This window comes from Phaenicophaeus curvirostris, chromosome 7 (genome assembly GCF_032191515.1).
Source record: "Phaenicophaeus curvirostris isolate KB17595 chromosome 7, BPBGC_Pcur_1.0, whole genome shotgun sequence".
NCBI classification, from domain to species: Eukaryota; Metazoa; Chordata; class Aves; order Cuculiformes; family Cuculidae; genus Phaenicophaeus; species Phaenicophaeus curvirostris.
The window spans coordinates 15552025-15577558 of NC_091398.1; the positions used below are offsets into that span (position 1 = coordinate 15552025).

Below are 25534 nucleotides of genomic sequence, written 5' to 3' on the forward strand. Positions count from 1 at the left end.
AGATTTGAATAAGAAATGGTCTGGACCGCTGACAATATAAAACACCCTTTTACTTTAGGACTTCTCAATGTTTTTTTTCTCCTGCCTAGGGAAATACAAACTTTTGTTTTTATACAAGCAATATAAAAGCAAATTACGAAGAAGAAAGAAGTACACGCAATGAACAATGTGGAGCAGATGAGAGAATAAAACATGCAGTAAGGTATGCAAAATGCAAAAGCAGTTCAGCTATATGAATGGTAAAAGGAAATCTTACATGCATGTGGAGCACAAAATGTAGCGGTAGAAAGGAAGTGAACTGAGAATTTCATGCGTTCTCCCACCCCAAAGTGAGATCAGCCAGAACAGAGTGATAAAGACTGTTATGCCACTGTTAAGAGCTTCAACAATTTTGTACAAAAAGACACCTATTAATGCAGAAATAAATTCTACAAGAAAACAAATGATGGAGGCAATATGAGCACTACAGTAAGATTTTATAGAGTATCAACACAACTAGATGAAAGAAGAAATTATAACAAATGCTACAAATGCTACCAAACTCGAAGAAAATTAAAGACTTCAGAGACAGCAACATGTTAAAAATAAAAATACAGCTCTTCTGAATTAGGAAGAGAATTAAGAAAGGTCTAAAAGTGGTCCATAAGAGGAAGCACTACAAGCTGCTGGCAGTTTACTCAGTTCTTGTAGCTAGTTTCTTCCTAGTTCAGTTCTAAAAAACAAAATCATCAACTCAGAAGTTCAACGTTTTCAGCTGGGCTAACAAAACTTATACAACATATTCTATTAGATGAGCTAAAAGGTCTGGACCTGCAAGTTGATACTGAAATTGTATTTCTTATTACAGAAATGTAACACAAGTTGTTGCCTTTAATATCAATATGACAAAAAAAAAAATCTTCCAAGATTAATGCTTAGTGTTGAACTGGGGGGGAGAGCACTTTTCATTCCTGAGCCTACTATCACTCACAACTAATCTAAACCGAAAAATCTCCTACAAAACAAGAGCTGTGAATGGAAAAATCTTAATTCATACACAAAATTAACTCTTCAGTGTACAATACATTTACAGAGTGATATTTAGGTGTCAAAGTAGAAACTTAAACAGTTTGACATGTAACTGACTACACTGAGAAGTGTGTCTAGAATCTAATACTTCTTCAACATGCACAGCATCTCCTGCTATTGTTCAAAACTGCACTGTTTAGTGAACAAAACTCATATTTAATATGTGATAAAAAAGATTAAAATTTTAAGAATGAGACGGATTAGTTTCATTTAATCAATATAGCAGTTATTTCCTTGATTACTGTTAATACAAATGAAAGCAGCCATTTGTCTTAAGACCAGCAAACAAAATCCCTCAGGTTTCTGCTGAGGTTGCATCAGCTTCAAGAAGCCTCCAGAACAAAAGCTGCTTGCCACAAAGTTCAACAAGCTTGCATTATTCAGTACAAAATGTGCCCAAACTGCAATACTGACAAAGCACACTTCAGTTTTCCTGTGCAAAATAGAAGATTGAGCTCTTATATCATCCTTTCCATTTTAATTGTTGCTGAATTCCTTGAACTTACCAAAAGCCTCATACATAATTAAATATTTTACACACATTTATTCAACTGCACAGATGGTATTTACTTAGCCCAACCAAGTACTTTTCTGAGGTCCTTTGCAAGCTAGAAAAAAAGTGATTGAGAAGAAAACTGAGCATCATTAATCCAATAATTACGCCAAAATCATGCCAAAAAGTTACATAACTGCCAGTGAAAAATACAATAGCTTTCACTTTTAACAAACTATCTCATTAAACACTTACTTGCTAAAGAATATCCCTTACTCCTTCTTCACTACCAGAACTGCTCCTTCCCGGCATGAAAAACATGTACCATCCATTTATTAAGCATTTGGTCTATAACATGCAGGTGAAACAAGAATGAAAAAATCAGAAGCAGCCACTGACACCTTAGAACAGAAGGAAATGACATCTCCCATAGCTCCAGAAAAAAATAAATGCCATAGAACCAGTAGAAAACCTCAAACTTTCCCTTTTAGATGTGCAGGAGGGTCCATGTAGCCTACTAGCACCTTGAACACAGGAAAAAAAAACAGTTTACTTCTTCCTTAGTTTAACCAGAACTCCAGAGTACTTGGAGCTGGGGGTAGATACATCTGGGTTTCTGTCAATTATAATACTATAATCTTTAAACTATTCATCTGCATGTGTAAATATCTTTCTGTACATAACTGCCAATTGATATAATTATTGCTGTTATCACTATCTTAGGGAGAGCTAGCTTGATTTCTTCGTGATCCTACTCAAATGTATACACATCTATTTTAAAATTAAGGAGAGCTAGTATCCAAAAGAATACACAAAATCACTGAGACCACAAAACAGGTGAAGCAACAAGATTAACGGGACTGGTAATCTGGAGTATGATTTAGTAGAAATGTTAGCCCTAGACTTTGGAGATGCAATATTTTTACTTCACAATAATTTTAACATGATCTGGCTTCCTTTTATGCACCACGTTTAGACCTTTCTTATCTTATTTATTTCCATACATTCACGAGCACAGGAGACCAGTTTTCACATGCAAATGTCCCACTCTCAAAAACTGGCAAGTTCCTATTCTTGGAAATTAGAGCACAAGTTCCATTTACAAATAAAAAAATAAATAAATCCTAGGGCACATTGCACTCATATAAACCCACTGGACAAGGCAATAATAAAGTTTGTTCAACACACAAATAATATAGTTCAAAATGATAGATCACAAGAAACTGAACAACATGACAACATCCTGTACCCGAAATGTAGTTAACGTGTAGTTATATCAATAGTTATTCATCACTGCTTTACAGCATCGGATCTTGCTTGAGAAGCAAGAAAAAGCGAGAGCAAGCTATTTCCCACGAGCATTTAAGACTCACTGCTCATTCTGTTAATCAATGCAAGCTTGACCTCACTCTGTTAGCTCTTCTGCAGTAACACAGCTGAGAGAAGAGGATCCTTTCCTAGTTCATACAAGAACATAATTACTACTAGAGTTCCAAATACAAGGCCAATTTTGGCTTTAAAAATCATTACAAAAATCAACATATTTGTGGCCATAAGAGCCTATGCCAATACAAATACAATGAATGAAGAACTTCAGAAACAGCAATGATCCACAGGCTTAACTGTACTATTTCATTTATCTGCTGTTCTTCGTTCACCACGGATGCTTCAGTGTGTGGAGTTTTCATTGAGTGTACAAGTAAAAGCCATTGATTAATTCAATTCAACTCAAATTTGATTTTACAGCTACTTGATAAAAACAAAGTAAGTCATTGTGGCATTTGAAAACAATACTTTTCAGATGCAAAGTGGTCTTCAGAATTTAGAAGAAACTACGATTATATAGTAATTACATTCTGCTGTATAAAAGATGTTATTTGCACCAATTGTTTTCTCCTTAACAATATCAGATGAACAGATTTTCTCCCTCTCAAGAAATCTAACAAAATCTACCATTTCTAAGAAAGAATGTCTATTTCAGCTTCCCAAACCATTATCCAATCACAGGGGTTTATGTAACATCTGAGTTATTTCCCAACTTTGCCAGTTTCTTCCTTCCACTACAAAATCTCAATTCAATTCATTACATAGCAACAACTGGGGCCAACTAACGGCTTTAATTTAGAACCACAGGCAGAGCTATCTGTGGCAACAGAGGCAGATTCTGCTTCCAAGTGTCCACTGCCAGATATTACAATCTCATAGCAAGAAAAGCTAAGTAGGACACGCAGCCATGTCATCCACCACCACACTTTATAGCTTAACGTACTAATGCAATTAGTCATTTGGCAGGACAGCTTCTAATTGCAGCATATATGTAGAAGACAGACATCTTATTCAGCCAATAGCTCCCAAAAGAGAGGCAGGCAAACACGGAGAAGACAGTAACGTTGGTTACCGTAGCTACATCGGGCTACCACTGAGCTGTGTTGCAGTCCTGTTTCACTAGGCACTGTAAAAAGCAGTAAGGTAGTCCAAGGAACACAAACTGCTGGAAAGACTTTGCTGGCTGTCCACAACGAATACAATCCTGTTATCCTCAGATCTCTCCCATCATCGTCAAGCCAACTAACACAAGTCTTTCAATTGCCATTCACTGTCACATAAGCACAGCCCAAAATTTTACCATTCTATAAGTTATTATACCTAAATCGGCTACTTTGACAACTATGGCTAAAGAAAGCTTTAAGAGAAATCAAGTGGCAGAGCTACCAGGTAACAGGAGTTCGCCATTTCAAAGACAGTAGACAGAGGAAAGGACTTAAACCAACTGAGGGCAGGAACTTGTATAATCACTCTTCCACGGCTAGGAAATAACCACACATGCATTATACAAATCCCTTCAAAGTGATCAGTTAACTCTAAATTTGAAACTATTCTTACTTTGCACTTTTTAAAGCTGCTGTCAATTCAGATGTTCTGAAAGGAACAGACTGCCTTCAGATACACACCCACAAACTGACAGAACAAAAGGAAATTCTTTTATTTTGTATAATTAAGTAGAGATCAAAATAAGAAACCTTCACACAACAGTTGCAACACACAGTTGTCCTCTAGGAGGCAACAGTGCCATTGGCCTAGAGATTTATGCTCAAATTAGCAAGGCCTGGTAGAGCTGCAGTGGCAGTTGGTCAGGTTCCAAAGCACAGAACTAAAACAAATCAGAAGAGGCTTCTGTGCCTTTCCCCATAAGAGGCTTCCCAATCTCTCTTGCTTTCTTTTTTTCACTTTTAAACAAACAAACAGGACAGCCTTTCATGACTATTATAGAACCATCTAAAGGCCAAAGTCTCAGACTCCTTCAAAGCTACATCATCACACATGCCAGAGTCCTATCACCCAAAATGCACATTTGCACCCCATTACATGACCAAACACAAATATACTCATCTGACTCTGAAAAACCACATTCAGCCTGCTGAAAACCAACCTCTGTGTTATTACCTATGTGCTGAAGGTGGTAGTAATGTTCAATGATACTGCGCCATAACCGAACCAAAATAACTAAACAAACTATCATGATCAACAAAGGAAGTGAAAAAGTTAATAAAAGTTCTCTCCAAAAACTGCTGAGCAAAACAAGCACCTTCTCATTCAATATATTTGTTCCTTATGTGCCCCAAGAGCTCTATCTGCTAAGTTTTCTTGCAAAGAACGTTTTTACAACCTTTTGCTCCTGTTACCATAGTGCTGGACAAAACAAAATATTGGCAGAGTGAGGATGGGTTTCTAGCCTCTTATGCAGAGTCTCTCAGCCAAACTCCAGTCTGCTCTGCACTCCTTGAGTAACTAGTGAAAACTGCATAAATATAAAAGTCATGTCCTCAAGAGAGGAGCCACAACCTAATTTCCAAGGGTAGGCTGCTAGAAATAAGAGGTTTTCACAAGTTTATCAGTTTTGTTCATGCTTGTAATAGAGTTGTCAACACATAAAAAAACAGAAGGTTGCAAGAAGCTTTTCTGGTTAACTAGATTCAAACTTGGTTATGCTGCTGCAAGTTAAGAATCTCAGAAAATAAGCAGAAAAAAAAACCCTTTTCTGCAGGCACTGTAATTAGTAGTTATTCTTTATTTTCCCAGTTTAATCAGCAGTTTTGGTCCATTTATTTCAAAATTAGAAGTAAACTTTCTGTCAATTGCTACATAGCTCAAGAATGGCAAGCAAAGTCGCTATTTTCAACCTGCAGCATATAACTTTAACACCACAGCATCAAGTTTCCTGTAATTATTTCCAGCAAGATCTACATTTTACACATACGTTTTCCTAAGCATGACCTACTTTCACACTAATTGGAGTGCTTCTTGCCCAGAAAGAAACTATTCTACACCAGTGGTAGCTCAATTTTTTAAAGCAACATGAGGATATTTTACATACTTAAAAGTATGTACATTTAATCACCCATACAGAATACATTGCAACTGTAATACAGTCATCTCCACACTATTTAAATACTATTTCTTTCTGCAAATTAGCCAATGACTTCTTTTAAGAAGCATCACAGTGAGGTATAAAAAATAATACGCTTGATAAAAAAATCCAACTTTGGCAAAGCTTTCCTCCACATACAGTAATGCTTACATTCCCCAGACTGGAAAACACTATGATTGTACTGCAGGTCGCAGAGCCATTTCAGAATGTCTCTCTAGCAACATACAGAGTTTTCTGTCTTCTAAAGAAAAGCCACCACTTGAAACACAATCTACCAGTGGTAAAGGACTTCCTGCTTAGCTACAAAGGATCACGCTTCAGAACATCAAGTCAGGATTAGCCTGGAGAAACTATAATTTTTTGAAAATTCTTTCAGAACAGTATCAAGGATTTCATACAGCAAATGTTTAAGATTGCTGTCTTAAAGCAAAGTGTTGGCATTACTTTTGATAGTAAAAATAATGGAACTGGACACCTCAGAAGTTTCTATGAATTCTACATGGCCATTTTGACTCATGTATTAATCATGTTCCAGACCTCAGCTTCCACTAAAGAACATTTTTACCACAAAAGCACACCCAGAAACCATTTTAACATTATTTCTCCAAAACACGCACACATTTTTTTGTTTTCTCTGTTTGCCTAACGTGAGCTAGATTTCTACCAGGCCCCTGTAGCTTTGTTCAGATATTGATTTCTGCATGTAGTGGTGCTGTTCTGCCCAAGATCTGTATAAATATCCCTTAGTAACTCCTGTATCAACCAAGACACATTTTTTTAAAGCTATGGAACATCTTTTTTTCCCCCTCCAATCAATATTTATAGAGCAGGAAGAATTCACGTTGGACAGACAAGACACCATCTGTCACAGAAATCTTGGTAGAAGTTAAAAATGTACTGCTATTTTTCCCCTACAGAGCCACATCCAGAGCAGCCCAATAAAACTTAAACTCAAAACTTTGATGAAATAAATGAATCCATTACTAACCTCACCTAACAAAATTCCTACTAACAAACCCTTTCAGATGCGATATTCTTAGAAGTCCATTGTCTCAAATAGAGGAAACAATGCCTTCTTGGTATGTAAACTCAGTAAGGTCACAAATATTTCAGTGGAAGAGTAACTTTAATCCCGCAGTTAAGAATTATTACACTGCTCCCACAGCAGTTCCATATTGTATTACAGGATATGAAGAATCTTTACTTTTGTGTTTACATTCACCATAATTGTGACACAGAATGAGACTCAAACTTTGCTTATTCACCCAATCTCAACAAGGTTCTTGTTCTGACAATTCTTGTGACAATGAAGAGCTCAGAATAGAAGCATTAGAGAGGTGCAAAATAAGAACATTTCAAACGCTGAATGCCTTTTCTATGTCACAAAAGGCTCTCTTGCCTCACATCCCTTAAATTTTTTTTTATTAATTCATCTGTTTTCAAGTTGTCCTAACAGACTGTTACAACTGCATATTCAGCAAATTCTGCTACCATCAGAAATAAGGGCTTTTCTCTGTACTCTAATGTTCTGCACAAATCTTTTCATTTGACAAGGCATGTTTACATAATATCACCTCTATACCTATCTAGCTATGGCAATAAATAAAACTATCCTGGAAAGCAGAGTTTCACAACATGAATGACAAAGAGGCTTTAAGACAGGGAGGCATAGAAAAAGCAAGAATTCTCAAGCTGTTTCTTAGACAAGTAATTATCTCCTTCATCTTGCAGAATGCCCCACCAACTGCATAACCTGCAATCTTCCACCTTCCTAGACATAGGCTTTTTTGTAACACTCACCATCTTCTAGTTATCCTACTCAACAGCTTGTCCATTTATCACAGGAAATATTATACCACTCTTCTCCCCCTGCATTCCTGGGAAGAAACATATGCAAACAGTTCTTGAAGGGCTGTGTTCAAACACAGCCTTAAGTGCACATGAAATCCAGATAAAAAGGTCCTTGAAAAAAGGCTCCTTCCACTCTGTTGGTAAACAAAAGCAATACTTAACCATGATCTGTAAAGTATGAGATCTAGAGATGAAAAGCATCACGCAAGAGCCGTATTACTTACACCTAAAAGAATTAGGTAGCAGCAGCTGACTGCTCACATTGTAATTTCATTTGTGCAAAGGCATGTAATGAAAAGAACGGCATCTGTTTAGTCAAAAAAAAAAGGAAAAAAATAATGCAGCTTGACAAACTAATGCAGTATTTACCAAAAACTGATTAATCTTCACATTTCAATCCCCACAGCTTAACACCTCCATCTCAAACAGAACCTAAACAACAAATATCATTTTCAGAATTTTGGCTTTCAGAGCTGCCCTGGGAGTTACATTGGAGATATTTATAAATATTTTTATATATTTACCATGGGATAATGCCAAGGGGTCTTTAAACTAAGGCCAAATAAGTTCCAAAAATATCACAAGAGGACTGGGCAGCCTGATCTAGTGGGATGTCCCTGCCCATGGCAGGGGGGCTGGAACTTCATGATCTTTAAGATCCCTTCCAACCCAAACTATTTTATGTTTCCATGATTCTATGACTATCACTGCTCTCCCTCAATAAGGGGAAAAAAAGCAGGGGAGGGTTGGGGGGTGCATTTTTGGTCCCCTTATCAGAAGGAGAACTGAAGTCGTATCCATATAGTAACTCTGCAACACACCCCCAAACCAAATTTCAAATCTAGAACTGGTCCTTTTTCTATAGAACATCTTTCTTCCTCAAATGATAAAACACATCACACTCCTTATGGAAAAGGACAGATCCACAGAAACACCTACTGTTGCCAACATCGTTATGCAGCCTCAAGGGTGGCACGGAAGAAAATACTGCTTGGTTTTAGGTTTGCGGGTTTTTTTGTATAATTAACTCAAAACTAAAAGAAAATTTCCTTAAGTATGTTTTTCATTTTTACAACGTCACACAGAAAATCTGATTGAGATTGCACACTGAATATTAAAAAGTTGAGTGTGCTGCCTATAAAAGCTTAATTAGCAAGAAACACTACTTGGAACCTCCAGCAGGGGCAAAGAAATCTCTCATTCTTCTCTCGATCCTTAACACTAGATACAGCTAAAGACAAGCTAAGAAAATCTCAAGGAAGGTGAAATAGAAGGAAAATATTAACCTCGGTTCATAATAAGAAAACAAGCAAAAGCAAAATCCCCTTTTTACAGTACTTTTAATGTAACACCACTGTTTTATGCTTTTCGACAACTTCATTCAATCCAGTTCTCTGATTATTAGCCATGGTGGGAAAACTCAATTAATTTCACCAGCACTATTTCAGGATTCACATATATACTCCATCACATTAACATCTGAAGTCCTCTTTCCCACAAATGAAATTTATCTTACTTGACAGGAGGAACTTGACACATTAATTCCCACCCCTCGGAAGGCCAAGCCAACACCCATCTGTGCAGTAAGCACTTCAAAGGATATAGGATACAAAACAATGATACTAAATACAAGCAAAATCCTCCAGTGAAATAGATTACAGTGGACAATACAAAACACTTCATATAATGGGCATAAGACTAACATGGACAAATTATGAACAAAAGCAAAACACAAAAAGTTCTTAGAATATCATTAAATCCTGAGCCTTAACTCATAGCAATAAATCCACAGATTATGTGAAGTAGCACTATCTATAAAATTAAATCTAGTATCTGTGTACTTCACCCAAGAAAAGTAAAAAAACACTGTAAAGAGTTCATACTCTTCACAACTTTACCTGCACGGTCTTATGAATTATAACTTCTCTGTCAAAAATAACAGCTCCTTTTTGAGGTTCTGCTCATACAAGCATTTTTCAGTCTTCCTGACGTCTGTCATGCACCTCAGCCTCCTATTTTGCTGTTAGCAGTGCAGGGGATAAGAGGTTAGCTTTTGTTTTTACTATTTCTCATTTTGGATTTATTGATAAATAGTAAAAATTACTGTAAGCTTTCAATAATGGCATGGTATCTTCAGTATTCTGTCATCTAAGAAGGTTTTCTTCCTTTCAGCTAAGTACTTGGTGCTTTTGCCCTCACACAGTCTCCAGACAGATAAATGCACGTTAACTGATTCAAGACAGCCATTTAATTTGGGTACATATCTACATTTTCCACAGGTGCAGCAAACCTGTGGTTTTTATCCAATAAAAAAAAATAGGTAGACATCAAACTTCTGCACACTGCAGCAAGCTTTCTGCCTCATATAAAACTATAAACAAGCTCCACTTGTCATGCCAACTTACAAACTTATCACTTATTTAAAAAAATCGGTGAATTACAAACTTTGCAATATCCAACACTTCCCAAATTTAGTTTAAAAGGCCACTCCTTGAAATAATTGGGAATTTTCACTACATACATCTGTTTCCAGTAAACACATGCTATTTAATAATAATTATTAAAGCAAATCAAGACAAATTTGTGCACTTTGAATTCATACTAGACTACTGAGTAATAAATGGCTTTGTAATTCTGTTTGTTAAACAGACATTTTCTCTTTGAAAAGAGATCAGACTCAAAAATACTATTTCAGCTATGTTTATACATCCCTATCCGCTGAGAACAGCAGTACCAAGAACAGACTTTCATTGTTGTACAAGACAAACTATACAGAAAGACAAGCACTAACACTGCTTTCAGAAGTCACGTATTACCTAAAGGTTATCTGACATGACTCTTCAGTGTTTAACAATCATCAGCCCCTACCACTCCCAGTTTTCATGGGGTGGGGGAGCAGAAACAACACCTGACATTTTCACTACTAACCTTCAGGCCCAAAGAGCAGCACGGCTACTGCGCAAAAGCTTGAAATAACCAGGTCTGATGTCTGGTATCTGGAAGAACTTCTCTCTTATCAGTCAACCTAACAGCTCACTGCCCTCAGCAGGGACAGTCCCACTTCTTCCCTATTTCATTCCCCCCGACCTTGCATCAAGCTCCTACCATCACTGAGCAAAGGCAACAACTTATCCCAGTTAGTTTTCTGCTGGTTAAGCTAACTGAACTGGCTCACAAACGATTAGGTAAGTGCCAGTCCCAGGACAGGGATATAGGTAGAACTAGAAGCAGAAAGATGTTAGACCAGCTCAGCAACCTTGCCCCCGAACAGCAGCAAAGCCTAGTATTTACAGCTTTTGACAGGCACTGCTTTATTTCTAGCCACCTTCTATTCCAAAGATTTCTACGTGAGTAACAGAAGAATTTATGCACTTAGCCATTTTAAATGCAAGTTTTTAAATTTCCATAAACAGTCTTTTTCAGAATGGTCCAGTAGGCACTCCATTCCATCTCAACACTTCAACACCAGACAAGCCTGTTAGGGCAGGCCTTCATAAATCTCAGTCTGAATGCCTCTTCATATTCCTGCATCCAGCACAAAATTATAGCCACTGCCAGAGCCAGCTGGCAATGCGCTGAACACAGAGAAAATTGCTATCTGCCCTCCATTGCTGGAAAGACTGGGGCAGTCTTCTAAAACACTCAATCCCATCAGAGGAACTTTATATTTAACACAAACAAGCAAGTAAATAGGTTTTCCAAACCTATGTCTTATGTGTCACTCAAAAGCGAAAATTTCTACTTTTTATTCTACGTAGCTTCTATACAAAGATCTTCTTCCACTCTAAAATTCAAATTTAAACCACTTTGTTCTCCTTCCTTGAAGCTAGTGAACTCATTTAAATTAACAGGAAACACCAAAACCTCATAGAAATTCTTGCAAGATTTATACTAGTCCTCTCCCAAAAACAGTAATTGCACAGTCACAGAATAGGTTGGAAAAGACTTTTAAGATCATCAAGTCCAATAGTTAACACTGCTAAGTCCATCACTAAAATCACGTCCCCAAACACCACATCTACAAGCCATCTCCAGGGATGATGACTCAACCACTTCCCTGGGCAGCCTGTTGCTGTGCTTGATAAACCTTTCAGTGAAGAAATATTTCTTAATATCCAATCTGAACCTCTCCTGGTGCAACTTGAGGCCATTTCCTCTCATCCTATCACTTGTTACTTGAGAGAAGAGAACAATACCCACCTTGATACAAGCTCCTTTCAACCAGCTGCAGAGAGCGATAAGGTCTTCCCTCAGCCTCCTCTTCTCCTGGCTAAACAGCCCCAGTTTCACAGCCACTTCTCCTAACACTTGTGCTCCAAACCCTTGACCAATTTTGTTGCTCTTCTCTGGACAGGCCACAGCACCTCAATGTCTTTCTTATATTGAAGGGCCCAAAACTGAACACAGTATTCAAGGTGTGGCCGCACCAGCACCAAGTACAGAGGGATAATCACTTCCCTACTCCTGCTGGCCACACTATTTCTGTTACAAACCAGGAAACTTTTGGCTGCCTTGGCCACCTGAGCACACTGCTGGCTCATGTTAAGCCAACCGTCAACCAGCACCTCCAGGTCCTTTTCCACTGAGCAGCTTTTCCAGACCCTCTTCCCCAAGCAGTACTGCATGCTGTTGTTGTGTCCCAAGTGCAGGACCCGTACCCGGCTTTGTTAAGCCCCGTGCAGTGGGCCTGGCCCATCGATCCAGCCCATCCAGATCCCTTCACAGAGCCTTCCTGCCCTTGAACGGTTCAACACTTCTGCCCAACCTGGTGTTGTCTGCAAACTTACTGAGGGAGCACTTGACCCCCTTGTCCAGATCATTGATAACAATATTAAAGATTACTGGCCTCAACATTGAGCCCTGGGGAACACCACTTGTGACTGGACTCCAACTGGATTTAACTCCATTCACCACAACTCTTAGGGCCTGGCCATCCAGCCAGTTTTAACCCAGCCAAGCATGCACCCACCCATGTCATGAGCAGCAAGTATTGCCAGGAGAATACTGTGGGAAACTACGCCAAAGCCTTTAGTAAAGTCCAGGTAGATAACATCCACAGCCTTTCCCTCATCCACTAAGCAGGTCACCTGGTCAAAGAAGAGGATCAGGTTAGTTAAGCAGGACTGGGCCTGAGCCCCTAGTTGTCCTGTATGTGCTATGCAATGTCATTCAAGATGTTCTGCTTCACAATCCTCCCCTGCTTTCTAATAACATTTATCAACCTCCCAATAATTTGCCCATAAAACATCAAAAATCAGGATCATCAGTTTGTTTTATCATTTATTTCTGACAGAAATAAAAAGTATGACAGATAGTCATGAAAACATAAAAGAACAGTAGCTCATAGTTTTTCTGAAGCTCATCTATTTGTTCCTGTAAATATCAGTTTGAAAATTGAAAAGAATTAGAAACATTTTGATAATGACAGCATGCAGGTTGAAATAAGCATCTTCAAACAAAAGCATCTCAGGCTTCCCTAAAATCTGTTGATAGTATCAGCTAAAACAGCAATGATGTGATCTGCTAAGAGTATATTTTTAAAAACTTGGTATGATCCACAGAATAAATCAATTTTGACAAATGAGCAGCCAGCTCAAATATAGCCAAGATTCCATAGTCAAGACTCCAAAGTTATTCCCAAGAATTTTGACAGAGTTCACATATATTAAAGCAGTAAATTCACCACAAAGTTACAAAATACTCTAAATAAAAACATCCACAGTTCTTAAGCTTAAGGAAAAATACTCATTTTGAGGCCTCATCACAAAACTAGCTTTGGCTACGTGTATAACCAACACATACAGGCCACTAAAACTCTAAGCCAAATAATATTTGTTCCTCGCCCTGCAATTCACCGTGTATAGAACAAACTCACCAAGATAACACTAAGCAAATCACAATAAAACCAAATTTAAAACCAAAAGATATTAAGACTATATATAATAATGATATCTACTGGGAAATAAGCTATAGGAAAAGTGAATAGCATATAGAGAGCCTGTAGTTTAGAGCATATCACTATACATTTGAGGGCACAACTTGTTTGTTATGCTTGGGAACCAGAAAATTCAGATGTCTCACCAAAACAGGCACAAGTCATCTACAAGACCGCATTCATTCATTCACTTCAAGGAAAAATTGCCAACCTAGCCTGCGAAAACCCTGAAAAGAGGAAAAGCACCTAAAGTCAGTGTGCTGTGATTACATGCTTCATCTACTGACATGCAGCTTTGCTTCATAAACAGGAGATCTTATTGCTCTCTACAACTACCTAAAAGGAGGTTGCAGAGAGGTGGGTGTTGGTCTCTTCTCCCAAGTGATAGGACAAGAGGGAATGCCCTCAAATTGCATCAGGGGAAGTTTATACTGGGCATCAGAAAAAATTTCTTCACAAAAAGGGTATCAAGCACTGGAACAGGCTGCCAAGGGAAGTGGTTGAGTCACCGTCCCTGGAGGTGTTTAAAAGGCAGGTAGATGAGGTGTTTGGGGACATGATTTAGTAGTAGACAGGTACAGTTAGAGTTGATGATCTCTAAGGTCTTTTCCAACCTAATGATTCTATGATTCTAAGTATGAGTAGCCTGATGACTAAAGTTGCAAGTACCAGTAGCCAACAAAACTTATACAACTTTGATTACTAAGCAAGAGGTTAATTTCAGGTGCACGATTAAGTGTGAAAATATAATAATTGAAAACAAAACCCAAGGGGCCAGCTCAGTCTAGACCTAGAGTCTCTGAAAATTTGCTGCAAAACATGGTACTTAAATCAATGTTTTCTTATCCAATAAAATACTCTGCTGAACATAACAGAATAAGATTTCACTTGCTTAAAGCACTGACTGCAGAAGCTCTTGCCTTACATCGTGCACCACAGTGGTACACCACTTCCTGCCTTAAAACGTACAGCACCAAGCCACAAAGATTAATGACTGTGAATGCAAGTAAAACATGAGCAACAGACAATAAATTTTAGAGAGCTTATTAACTGCAGGACAAAGAAGCTTGTTACTCTGAATTACAATCCTCAATCGATATTATTCAATAACCACTATCTGAAAAGAAACTGTAGAAGGAAACAACTAGAATGTCACTCGTAACTAAGTTTTAGGGTTACAACACTTACTTTATATTAGCACCTTGCATATTTAAAAATGTAATTTTAACACATATACATGCAGTATTACCACCAGCAACTCTCATTACCACTAATAAAATGGCTCATGCTATTTCCACATCCACTCAATATGGAGTCAACCCAACTCTTCCTGTACTCCAGGTTGAACTTGTGACACCGTTAAATTCATTCATTTAGCTTTCCTGGCAACACACAGCAGAGTTAACGCAAAGGAAAAGTAGATTGGTTGAGTGATAAATACCTCACCAACTTTACCAGCTACAATGAGTCACTTAAAAGGAAACAGACAAGATGGTCCTATACCTAGATTATGCTTTCTAAACAAGCTCACTGTAAACCCTGAGTATAGAAACCTGCAATAACGAATTGTGCAACCATTTAATATAGTTACAACTCTGACAGGTGTGCACTGTGACTGAACTACTACTGTGGACTTTTTTTTCAGAAAATTAGAATAAAACACATCAACAACATCCTTTAGGTATTTTTTTTCTAATCTTGTCATAAGTACTGAAAACATTTGGTATAACCTCAGAAGATTTTTATTTTTATATGTCCTAACTCTCTCCTTCATGCAACAGTATCTGCCAGCCTTCTTTTAAACTATCAGGTCCTTAAATCTTAAGCACTTGGAGATACAGCAAGGAAAAGACAAGAAGGAAAAGAAAAAGTATATAGCCCAAAAGATCATTAGTATTATTACTAGTTCCTTTATAGCGGTACCAGAGTCCACCATGCAGTCATTTCCACCTTCTGCCTTCAGGGAACATGGAGAAAAGAGAACCGTGAAACCACTTGCAGGCTGAACATGAGAGTGCACCACATAGAAGACACTGAAGAAAGTAGTAAGACTTTCACTTACCGAGCCAGTTACTTTAAATTTGCAGAAAGCATCACTTCAAGTCAAAAGAACAGTGGCAGCATACAGTCTCACTAACCACTAAGCTCAGCCTCCTCTTAATTGTTGGCTTTTAGTGATAGCGCCAAACATAAGTGAATGTTAGTGCACTGAAGTAATATCCACTCAGAAACACATACTGGGTTTATACGGCAAGTTTTTGGTAGCAGGGTGGCTGCAGAGGTGGCCTAGATCAGGATCTGCCCCCGTGTCAGAGCCACCACTGGCTGCTGGTAGCATCTCCATAATAATGTATTTAAGACAGGAAAAAATACTGCAAAGCGGCTGTGAGAGAAAGGAGTGAGAAAAATGTGAGAGAAAAAACCCTGCAGATGCCAAGGTCATAGAAGGAGGAGGGGGAGGAGGTTCTCCAAGCACCAGAGCAGAAATTCCCCTGCAGGCCATGAAGAAGACCACGGTGATAAAGTTGTCTCCCTGAAGCTGGCGGAAGACCAAGATAGAGCAGATACCCACCTGCAATAGGAGGACTCCATGCTGCAGCAGGATGATATACCCTAAAAGAAGCTGCAGCCCATGGAGAGACCACACCAAGCAGGTTCGTGGCAGGAGCTGTGGAGTCCATGCAGGAGTAGGTTTTCCAGCAAGAACTACCACCAGCGGAAGACCCACATTGGAGTAGTCTGTTCCTGCAGGACTGCACCGTGCTGGGAAGGAACCATGCTGTCACAGTTCTTGAACTGCAGCCTGTGGGAAGGATCCATGATGGAGCACTTTTTGAAGGACTCTATCCTGTGGGAGGGACACCATGCTGGGGAAGAGTGTGAGGAGGACTGAGCATCAGACACAAAGTGTTATGAACTGACTGCAACCTCTATTCCCCATCCCCTTGCACCACTCATGAAGAGGAGGTAGAAGAGTTGTGAACAAAAGAGTGAAGTCAAGCCTGGGAAGAAGAGATGGCAGGGAGATGATTTTAGTTTTGGTTCTCACTATCCTACTCTATTTCTAGTAAATTAATTAATTATAAATTAAAATAATGTTATTAATTAAATTAATATTCCCCAAGTCAAGTCTGTTTTGCCCATGACAGTAATCTGTGAGTAATGTCCCCGTCCTTATCTCAACTCATTAGGCTTTTTTTTTTTTTTTTCTCATTTTCTCTCATTGTTCTCCTTGAGGATGGAGGGAGAAAGCAGGTTGGTGGGCACTTGACAGACAGTCAAAGTTAACTCACCACAGCATACTACTACAACTTTAAAATTGCACAGGTTTTATGAAGTCCTAACACAGCCTGGTGAACCAGCTACACCCACTCATTCATCCACTGCACTAAGAAGTAAGATACTATAGCAAATTGTCCATATATACATTGTTGCTGTTTTACTAGTTTCCTACTATTTTCAAAGAATTTCAACTTGTCAGCACCTTCCTGAAATTCTGGACTAATATTCACTATAACTAATCAATATCCACTTTCATGCCTGCAGAAAAAGCATTCCATCAATGGTAAGCTTAATCATCTCTTCACAGAAGCTGGATTGTAAAAGGAGCAAGTTTAAAGAGCAGAAAGCTTGAAAACAACTTTTCTCCAATATTCACATTTCTGATGGTTAAGTAGATTTTACAAATCTAACTCAGTTGCCTTTGTTAACATGATATAGTTCTTCAGCAAAGCGAGCAGAGATCATTCTTGAACTTGTTTTTAAACCATAATATCTGTAATTCCCAACATACATACACAAGTTTCATACTGGCATCAGTCTTTACAAGCAACTCCACAGAAATTTCACATGGCATTACTAAAGCTGTAATCAATAAGTTATTATTTGTAAAGGACCGCCATTTCTGTAATTTAAAACTAGTATGCTAATAGATACCTTATTATCTCTTGATACTTCCAAATCTACGGCTACTTGGTTTTGCCTAGAAGGTCTGAAAACAACTATGAAACTCAAAGTATGGACTGTAGTAAAATTACGGAGTAGTTTTCACCTTTACATCTATTTAAATAAAGCTATCTGCAGGAACTGAAAGCAGGTACTTCTAATGACCAGAAGGCTGGAGTATTAAGAACAGGAATAAAAATCCCTTCCCACACTTCCCCTCACAAACACCAGAAGGCTTTTTCTCTATATAAAATGCAACACAGTCATGGCAACCCGAAGACTATGAAAAGAGGCTCACTCTTCCTTTTCAGTCTCTAGACCTGACAAGTAGAGCATAATAATCTTGACAAACTAAGAAATACAGAGCCTTTTTGAAGAATCTGGACAACACAGCACAGAGAAATCCTATGCTCCTTCTAAAAGCTGAGCAGGGCACAGAAGCTTGGCTTTTCACTCAATTCTGCATACTAACTTTGGTGGCAGGTTTTCCCCCAACCCCAAATCTGTTGCAGACACTTATTAGCTGAAATGCCTAAATCTGGTAATTTTTTCTGACTCTTTCAATGAATTAACAGACACAAGCATTCAGTTACTCTTGAAAGCTCCATGGACAGCACAAAATGAAAAGTTGATTTTTTAAAAGAGCAATGATCCTGAGAAACATAAAAAGATTATTCCAGAATAGACTTATACAAGGCAAGCTCAAAGAAAGTGGACATGTCAAGATAGGGTTGCAATTTCTGCTTGCATACCAGTAACAACATGTGCAAATCCCATAATTGCTTGGGTTTGTCACTTACACCATGATAACTAAAAATATCTTTAGGATACTCTTGAACAAAAATAATGCAGGAATAAGAAAATGTTTAAAAACACAGCACACTGTCCAGTATAACTATTCTTCGCTTTTTTATGAAAGACCCAGAAAAATCACTGCAGACTGCAAATTTTTTTTTATATAATATCAAGTACATCAGATAATCAAATTTTATCGAATTGTTCTGTTGCACCATTTAGACTGAGACCGAACTTGGAAACAAGGGACAAGGCACTAGTGCATAAAGCACTGCACAGACAGTACAAAATTTAACCTGTGATTGACACTGTGTTGAATACCACAAAAACTTCCTCTTAAATAAAAATCTTCCCCCTCTCTTTAAGTAGTACGACATACAATTAACTGTATGATTTCCCCAAGTTTACAGAAGAGTAAGACCTTTTTGGCAAGAAAAGGGATTTGATTTCTGTAGAAACATAAGCAGATTAAAGTGAGCAATTTATGCATTTATGCTTAGAACTGAATAATTATTTTTCTTATTTAAAATAGAATCACAATCACAGAAAATCTGTTAAACTAATTGCTGTAGTATACAAGTTGGAATTATACTTTAAGCTTTCTCCTACTAGTTCATTTTCCTATTCAATGGAGTAGTGTCTTTTGGAAAATACATCACCTTACTAAGTAATCATTTGGCTGGTGGGCTGGGAGACTGACTGACTTACATGGTGGGAAAATTTAAAAAGAACAACCACTGGCAAAGAAAAATGAATGAAAAAACTTCTTGCCTAAAGAGTGCTGCGGGTCCACCTACTGCGTATTTGCTGTATTTCCTACCATTTTCCATTAAATTTTAAGCTGATGTGCTCCGACACACTACTATTTCACAGAATCAAGGGAAAGATTGAAATTTCAGTAACTCCCTCTTGCTAGAGAAATGGAGCTCACCAAGTATCCATCATAATTTGGATAAACACTGCCAAATTTTTAAACAATGGATTTTTCATTTCATAAGCAGAAGTCAAATGACCTGCAACCGCCACAACTCTACTACTGTAAGCTAGCAATTTTCACATGTAAGAGATTACACGTTCGATTATTTTGACGCTCCTGTGATGCTGCTAACAGAGGGAAGGAGAAAAAAAAAAACCTCACATTCGCCTTAGCACTGAACTTCAAATTCTCTATTAAACTGATCTATGCTTCCAGCAACTAGCGATGATTTTTGTACTTGATAGCAAGACCTCAACGCACCAACTGGTACAAAAAGAAAAGGGAATGGCTTGTACACCAACAAATATAGGGTAACGTAATGCCTTCAATACACCCGTCCCCACACTGCCTATCATCCTGCAGACAAAGCTCAGATCTCACATTCTGAGCCCCCTCCAGGAGATCTCAAGAATATTCACATCAAAACCTTCTATCAACAGTGACACACTGAAGGATTGCAGTAGAATTAGTTCATCTTCACTACACGACTCTCTGCACAATTACTCTTCCACACACTTCTGAGCAGTCACAAGCCCATCTTTGCCACAAAATCCAAGGCTACTATTTTGAATGCAATTTGGACTTAATTGGCCATAAGAGCTTCGGAATAATAATTACTACTAGAAGTAAAATCACCAATATCCAACTAACAGTTACATTCATTTACCTTTTCCTGCTCTTGCAGAGAAGGAAACATCAGCTTTGTACAGAGATCCTGGGCAGGACTTTGTATAGCTCTGGTACCATGAAGGTAGGGTGGGTTTTCCAACAGTTCTCTTTCTAGGACACTCATCTCACTAAATCAAGAATCTTCTCACGCTGGACCTCTTTCTCTACAATAATCTCACTCTATGGTCTCTCAGCCAATTCCAAAGGCCAAAGCCTATCACCTGGCTGACGACCTCCATTCCCCACTTGTTTAAAATTTAAACACACTCAAGCTGTGACCCACACTGCACCTCACAGTCAACACTCCCAACTCAATTCCATTCTTTCAGTCTCAACTCCTGTTTAGAGCTCTCTGTCCTCACGATAATTGGATAAATTGCCAGCAGTCGGGGTGTTGCTGTGTGGTGGCTAGAATCCATCAGGCTGACCAAGACTGCCTCATTCTTTTCCTTCACTCACCATCTGTCTGTGTCCATTTCCTATTATCTTAAGACTGTCCTTGCGGACTGTACGCTCTCTGGGGCAATAACCATCTTTTTTTTTTGTTCTCTATTTATACAAAACAGCATGGAGTTCTCCTCTGTAATTTTTAATACAACAATAGAAGCAGAGCTGCTCAATACAGATTGTATAAACTTTGGTTTACATGAACACAAAAAAGGTCAGACAAGGAACAAAAAAAACGCAAATTACATCCAGTTCTTCCTTCCAAGACTCCTCTCCCCTGCATTCCAGAAAGATCAGTTTCCCAGTTTTCAAAAAAGCATATATTTAAATAAATGCATGTCAGATTATGACTGTAAGAATTATTTCAACATATTTCTCTTACAGAACTTAAATCACTCTAATTCAACTTAAAGCGAGATGTTACATAATGAAATACATCTATATAATTTCAGTGTAATTGACATGCTTTGTAAATGACCCAAAACATGCAAAGTCTTCCCTCTAAAGGGCAGCTGGTCACTCAACAATTGAAAAGAAACGCTCAGAACTTTCTTACAGGGATATTTCAAGTATTTTAACACTGGTAAGGAGTGTCTCTCTCATTTTCAGAACCATCTGACTACAGACGTCTCCCTACATGCCCTCTGGAAACACAGAAGCACCCTCCGCTTAAGGGACTGAAAGCAAAAATAAAACCTGGACCCTCTGCACCTCTCTCAACACTGACACCACAAACCCAAGCACTCCCTCCTCTCTTTCCTACACACTCAGACGCTTCTTACGGATGATCCACAACTAACATAGGATTGTTATCCTTTTGTTTATTTGTTTTAAGGGGAATTCTCTCAATCGGCCTCATAATCTCTCTCAAAGTAAAGTGACTACATTTTGCCTCTCTTCCTAGTAAAAAGAGAAAGAAAGGGGGGAAAAAAAAAACCAAAGTCCTGACGCCAGCCTGGCTTCAGAGTGGTCACCACAAAAATCACACACTGCGGTAGCACCCTGCACTCCATCTCTTTCCCCCTAAATCCACATCGCCTCTAACACATGAAGCTTTCATCTAGCACCCCCCACTCGGTAGCTGCCCATCCTATTGGATACCGCAGTTCTGCTTAGGAAGGGAAAGCCAAGCCGGCATATCCCAACCAAACCGTGTGTCATCGTGCTCTGCATTAACGGGCACAAACACAGGATTCACGGGAGCCCAGTGCCTCCACAGTTTAACGCAGCAGCTCCGCGCTGCCAGCAGAGGAGAGCGCAAGGTGGGAAGGGAAGGGAAGGCAGCGACAGAGACAGAATCTGAAATGAGCGCCGGGCACGCTCGCGAGGTGGAAAGCATTTAATTCAGCGATCAATTAAATATTTAGGCGCCTCGTCACGCCGGGGCACCTCGCTCTGTGGCGAACCCTCCCCTGCGAGGGCTGCGGGAGGGGAGGGCTCCTTCCCTTCGCCGGGCACCGGCACGGGGCCGGGGGCGGCCTGGAGCGGGAAGACGGGGGAGGGAAGGGGCGAGAGAGGGAGGGGAGAGGGGAGAAACGAGAGGGAGGCTGATGGGGGGAGAGAGGGAGGAGGAAGAGGGAAGAGACAGGAGAGGGTGATAAGGAGAAAGAGAGAGAAGGAAAAAGAAAGGGGGACGGCGGGAGAAAAAGAGAGGAAGGAAGGGAGGAAGAGAGAGAGAGATGGGGAGGGGGACAGGACGCTGCCGCGCCGGGGCCGCGGGGGAACGGGCCCGCCAGCCCGCGCACCTGGATGTAGTTGGTCTCGCAGTACTCGGCCACCCGCTCGAGGTTCGTGTAGCTGTCGAACAGGGCCCGGCGCCCCCCCGGGATCTCTTCCTCCAGCAGCATCTGCAGCTCCGCCATCTTCACATCCTCTCTCACTCACACCCCCCTCCCCGCTCACCCCTCCCCGCCCACCTCCGCGCGCCGCGCCCCTTCCCGCCGCCCGGGCCCGGCCTCGCGCCGCGGGCAGGGAGCGCGCGCAGGCACGCCCCGCCCCCTCCCCTCCGCGGCCCCGCCCACTTCCGGGCCCGCCCTCCCCTGCCGCTGTTCCCGCCCCTCCCCGGGAGGCGGCCCCGGCGGCGCCGGGCGCTCGGGGGGCTCCCAGCAGCGGGGGGCGGCACCTCTAGGCGTCGGCGCAGCCCCCGCTCGGCTCCTCTCATCGGCGGAGGGAGAACAGGAGGTTTCTTCCGTGCGGATTCTTATCCGAAGAGCTGCTCTCGTACCGGGGCGAGAGGAAGGGGAAATTCTCAGCTGCCGGGGAGTCAGATTTTCAGCTTTGATAGCGAAGGGTCAGCAAAAACGGAGAGGAGAGCCTCGAGGCCGAAGCACGGCCCTGAAGCCATGAGCCCTGTTTGGGCAGTTCCTGGATTTAGTGCTGATTTCCATTATCATAGAATCACCAGGTTGGAAAAGACGCACCGGATCATCGAGTCCAACCACTCCTATCAATCACTAACCCATGCCCCTCAGCACCTCATCCACCCATCCTTTAAACACCTCCAGGGAAGGTGACTCAACCACCTCCCTGGGCAGCCTCTGCCACTGCCCAATGACCCTTTCTGTGAAATTTTTTTTCCTAATGTTCAGCCTAAACCTCCCCTGGCGGAGCTTGAGGCCATTCCCTCTTGTCCTGTCCCCTGTCACTTGGGAGAAGAGGCCAGCTCCCTCCTCCCTTTTAGGTAGTTGTAGAGAGCAATGAGGTCTCCCCTCATCATCCTCTTGTCCAGACTATGTCCCAGGCAAGTCCCTCTTGTAGCTGTATCTTTACAGTTGTGATGTGGAAAATGGCTCACCCTTAGAGGAATGGGAGAGGCTTCCCACTGAATTCCTTTGCCTGAACTTAGAAGTAGCATTTCTCCCTGAAAAACAAATCAGCCCTCACAGCAGAAGCCTCCCAGCTTTCTCTAGGGGAGCTCATTTCTCTCTTTGAAATCATTGCAGCTGTGATTACTTGACTCCCATTCCCATGTGGCTCCAGAGAGCCCCTGCTGCCTCTGTAGTCTGACATCTCTTACATACTCTGATACAACAGCCTGGTGTTACGGAGAAGATTCAGTGCTGCAGTCCTTGCACACCAACTTATAGGAACAGTTTTTCTTCTGCATTGAAAACTGTTGCAAAGACATCCAGTTATATGTGCTTGGCCTCCAGGTGACTTCTGGAATTACAGACAGATTGCAAACACCCGGTGGGGTCAGCAATAAGGAGGTAGTCTCTGAGCCAGTCCTTTTAATTTTCTTCTCTGAAAAGAAAAATGCGATGGAAACCCCTGCCCTAAGGGATGTCTGCCTGGAGACACTTCCTCTTAGCTTACTTGGTTCTCCCATGTGACAGATGAGTCAGGCACAGTGTCGGTTACACTGCTTTAAAAAACCTTCATGTGCAAAGCACTTCTCTCCCATTTTTAAATTCGGGCCAAAATTCACAACTTCGACTATGTGGTTGTGTGTTTTAATTTTCCTACAGGCGGTTCAAATGCCAAGGGTAATTCATATTTAATTGTAGTAGTCTTAACATCACAAAAGGGCTTAAGAATCACAAAGCACCCTGCTACAGACAGGGGAGGAGCAACTGCTCAAGAGTAGCTGCACTCTGTCACCCAGCACCCACACTCCAGCACAGGGCTGTGCTAGCTTAGTGTCAGGCCACTTGTGGCATTTTGCAACAGATACTTGCATGCCCTGCCCTAAACTGACAAGGAACAAGATGTGAGTCTCATGCAGCCTCAGTCTTGGTGCCCACTACCTCCAAAGTTTATCAACCATGAGTTACACATCCAGAAACACTGATTTTAACGTAGGTAAAGAACAAGCCCTGCTTGTCAGCCCCCCTGCTTACTGTTAACTTGCCTTGTGAGAGAGTCAATCTGAGCCTTAACTGCAAGGGCTCGGGGAAGAAAGGCCAACTAGATCAGCTCACAAAGAGCTGCTGTAGCATATGGAGCTCCAGGCCTTGTCTTGCACCTCCAAGAATCAGCCACGGCCAGGCCTCCACCTCACCCTAGGGCCAGCAGCAGACACCTTTGCATTTTGGTAACAGGCCCCATGCTCCCTTCTCTGCTGTAGCTTCAGCTTAGACTTTGCTCATGTCACATCTGCTGCTGCAGCAGCTCCAGGGGTTGCTGCCACCCACACTCACTGGATTCTTCACATTTGTGCCAGGCTGGAGGCAGGCTGAGGCTTTCCTTCTCTCTTCATTCTCTGCTTCTCAGGTGTGAAGTCAAGCTGTCATATAGCAGCTCCCCAGGAAACCTGCACAATCTTTCTCTTGGCAAAAGGACAAAGCTGTCAAGATGTAAAGTGGAAGGTTCTCCAAAGATGCTTTTGGGAATTTTAACTTGGATTAGCAGCACCAGACTGCAGGGAGGGGGAACTGTTCATTGTGTCGTCTTCTCCCTAAGCTTTTGGGCGCCACTGGGGCCTGCTTTCAGTCGAAATCTGCAAGAGCCTGTCTGCTCTTAGATCTACTCAGCATCAGCAAACCTTCTTACAGGGAGCTTCCTCCTGGAGATCAGGCACCGCTTGACTTCTCAGTGGCCCTGACAGTGATTTTTAGTGTGTAAGAAAAAGCATTATCTGAAATACTTGCTCACAGCTGTTCACCAGAGTAGCTGAACTAACCTGTCTGCATAATGATGTGCTTGTTATCACAGCATGTTTACATTTTAATAGGGTACTCTTTTATGGATTTAAATTTAAATATGAAGAGCCCTCCTGTCAGAATAATGGCCATCCTATAATCCTCTATACACAAACAAAAAATAATTAGGAATAGTGTTTAAATTAGATCAACTGAATCTAACAACCACTTTCCTAAGTTTGCATAAATGACTTCCCATCTGTTAAGTGATGTGCTAAAGCGATTTTAAGGTTTTAAACTCCCTCAGCCTTACATTGTACATGTACAGCCTTACAGCATTACATAC

The 25534-nt window shown here is 40.7% G+C and overlaps 1 protein-coding gene across 15 annotated transcripts in view; it reads right to left on the reverse strand.

The window, feature by feature from the left end:
• The window catches only part of ABI2 (abl interactor 2), a 69774-nt gene extending 47296 nt beyond the window's left edge, over positions 1 to 22478 (reverse strand). For all 15 annotated transcript variants that reach the window (XM_069860981.1, XM_069860976.1, XM_069860980.1 and 12 more), the window contains exon 1: positions 22354 to 22478. In XM_069860981.1, the coding sequence (XP_069717082.1) occupies positions 22354 to 22470 (117 nt within the window). In that variant the 5' untranslated portion in view covers positions 22471 to 22478. The remainder of the gene's footprint in view (positions 1 to 22353) is intronic.
• Positions 22479 to 25534: the final 3056 nt, after the last annotated feature.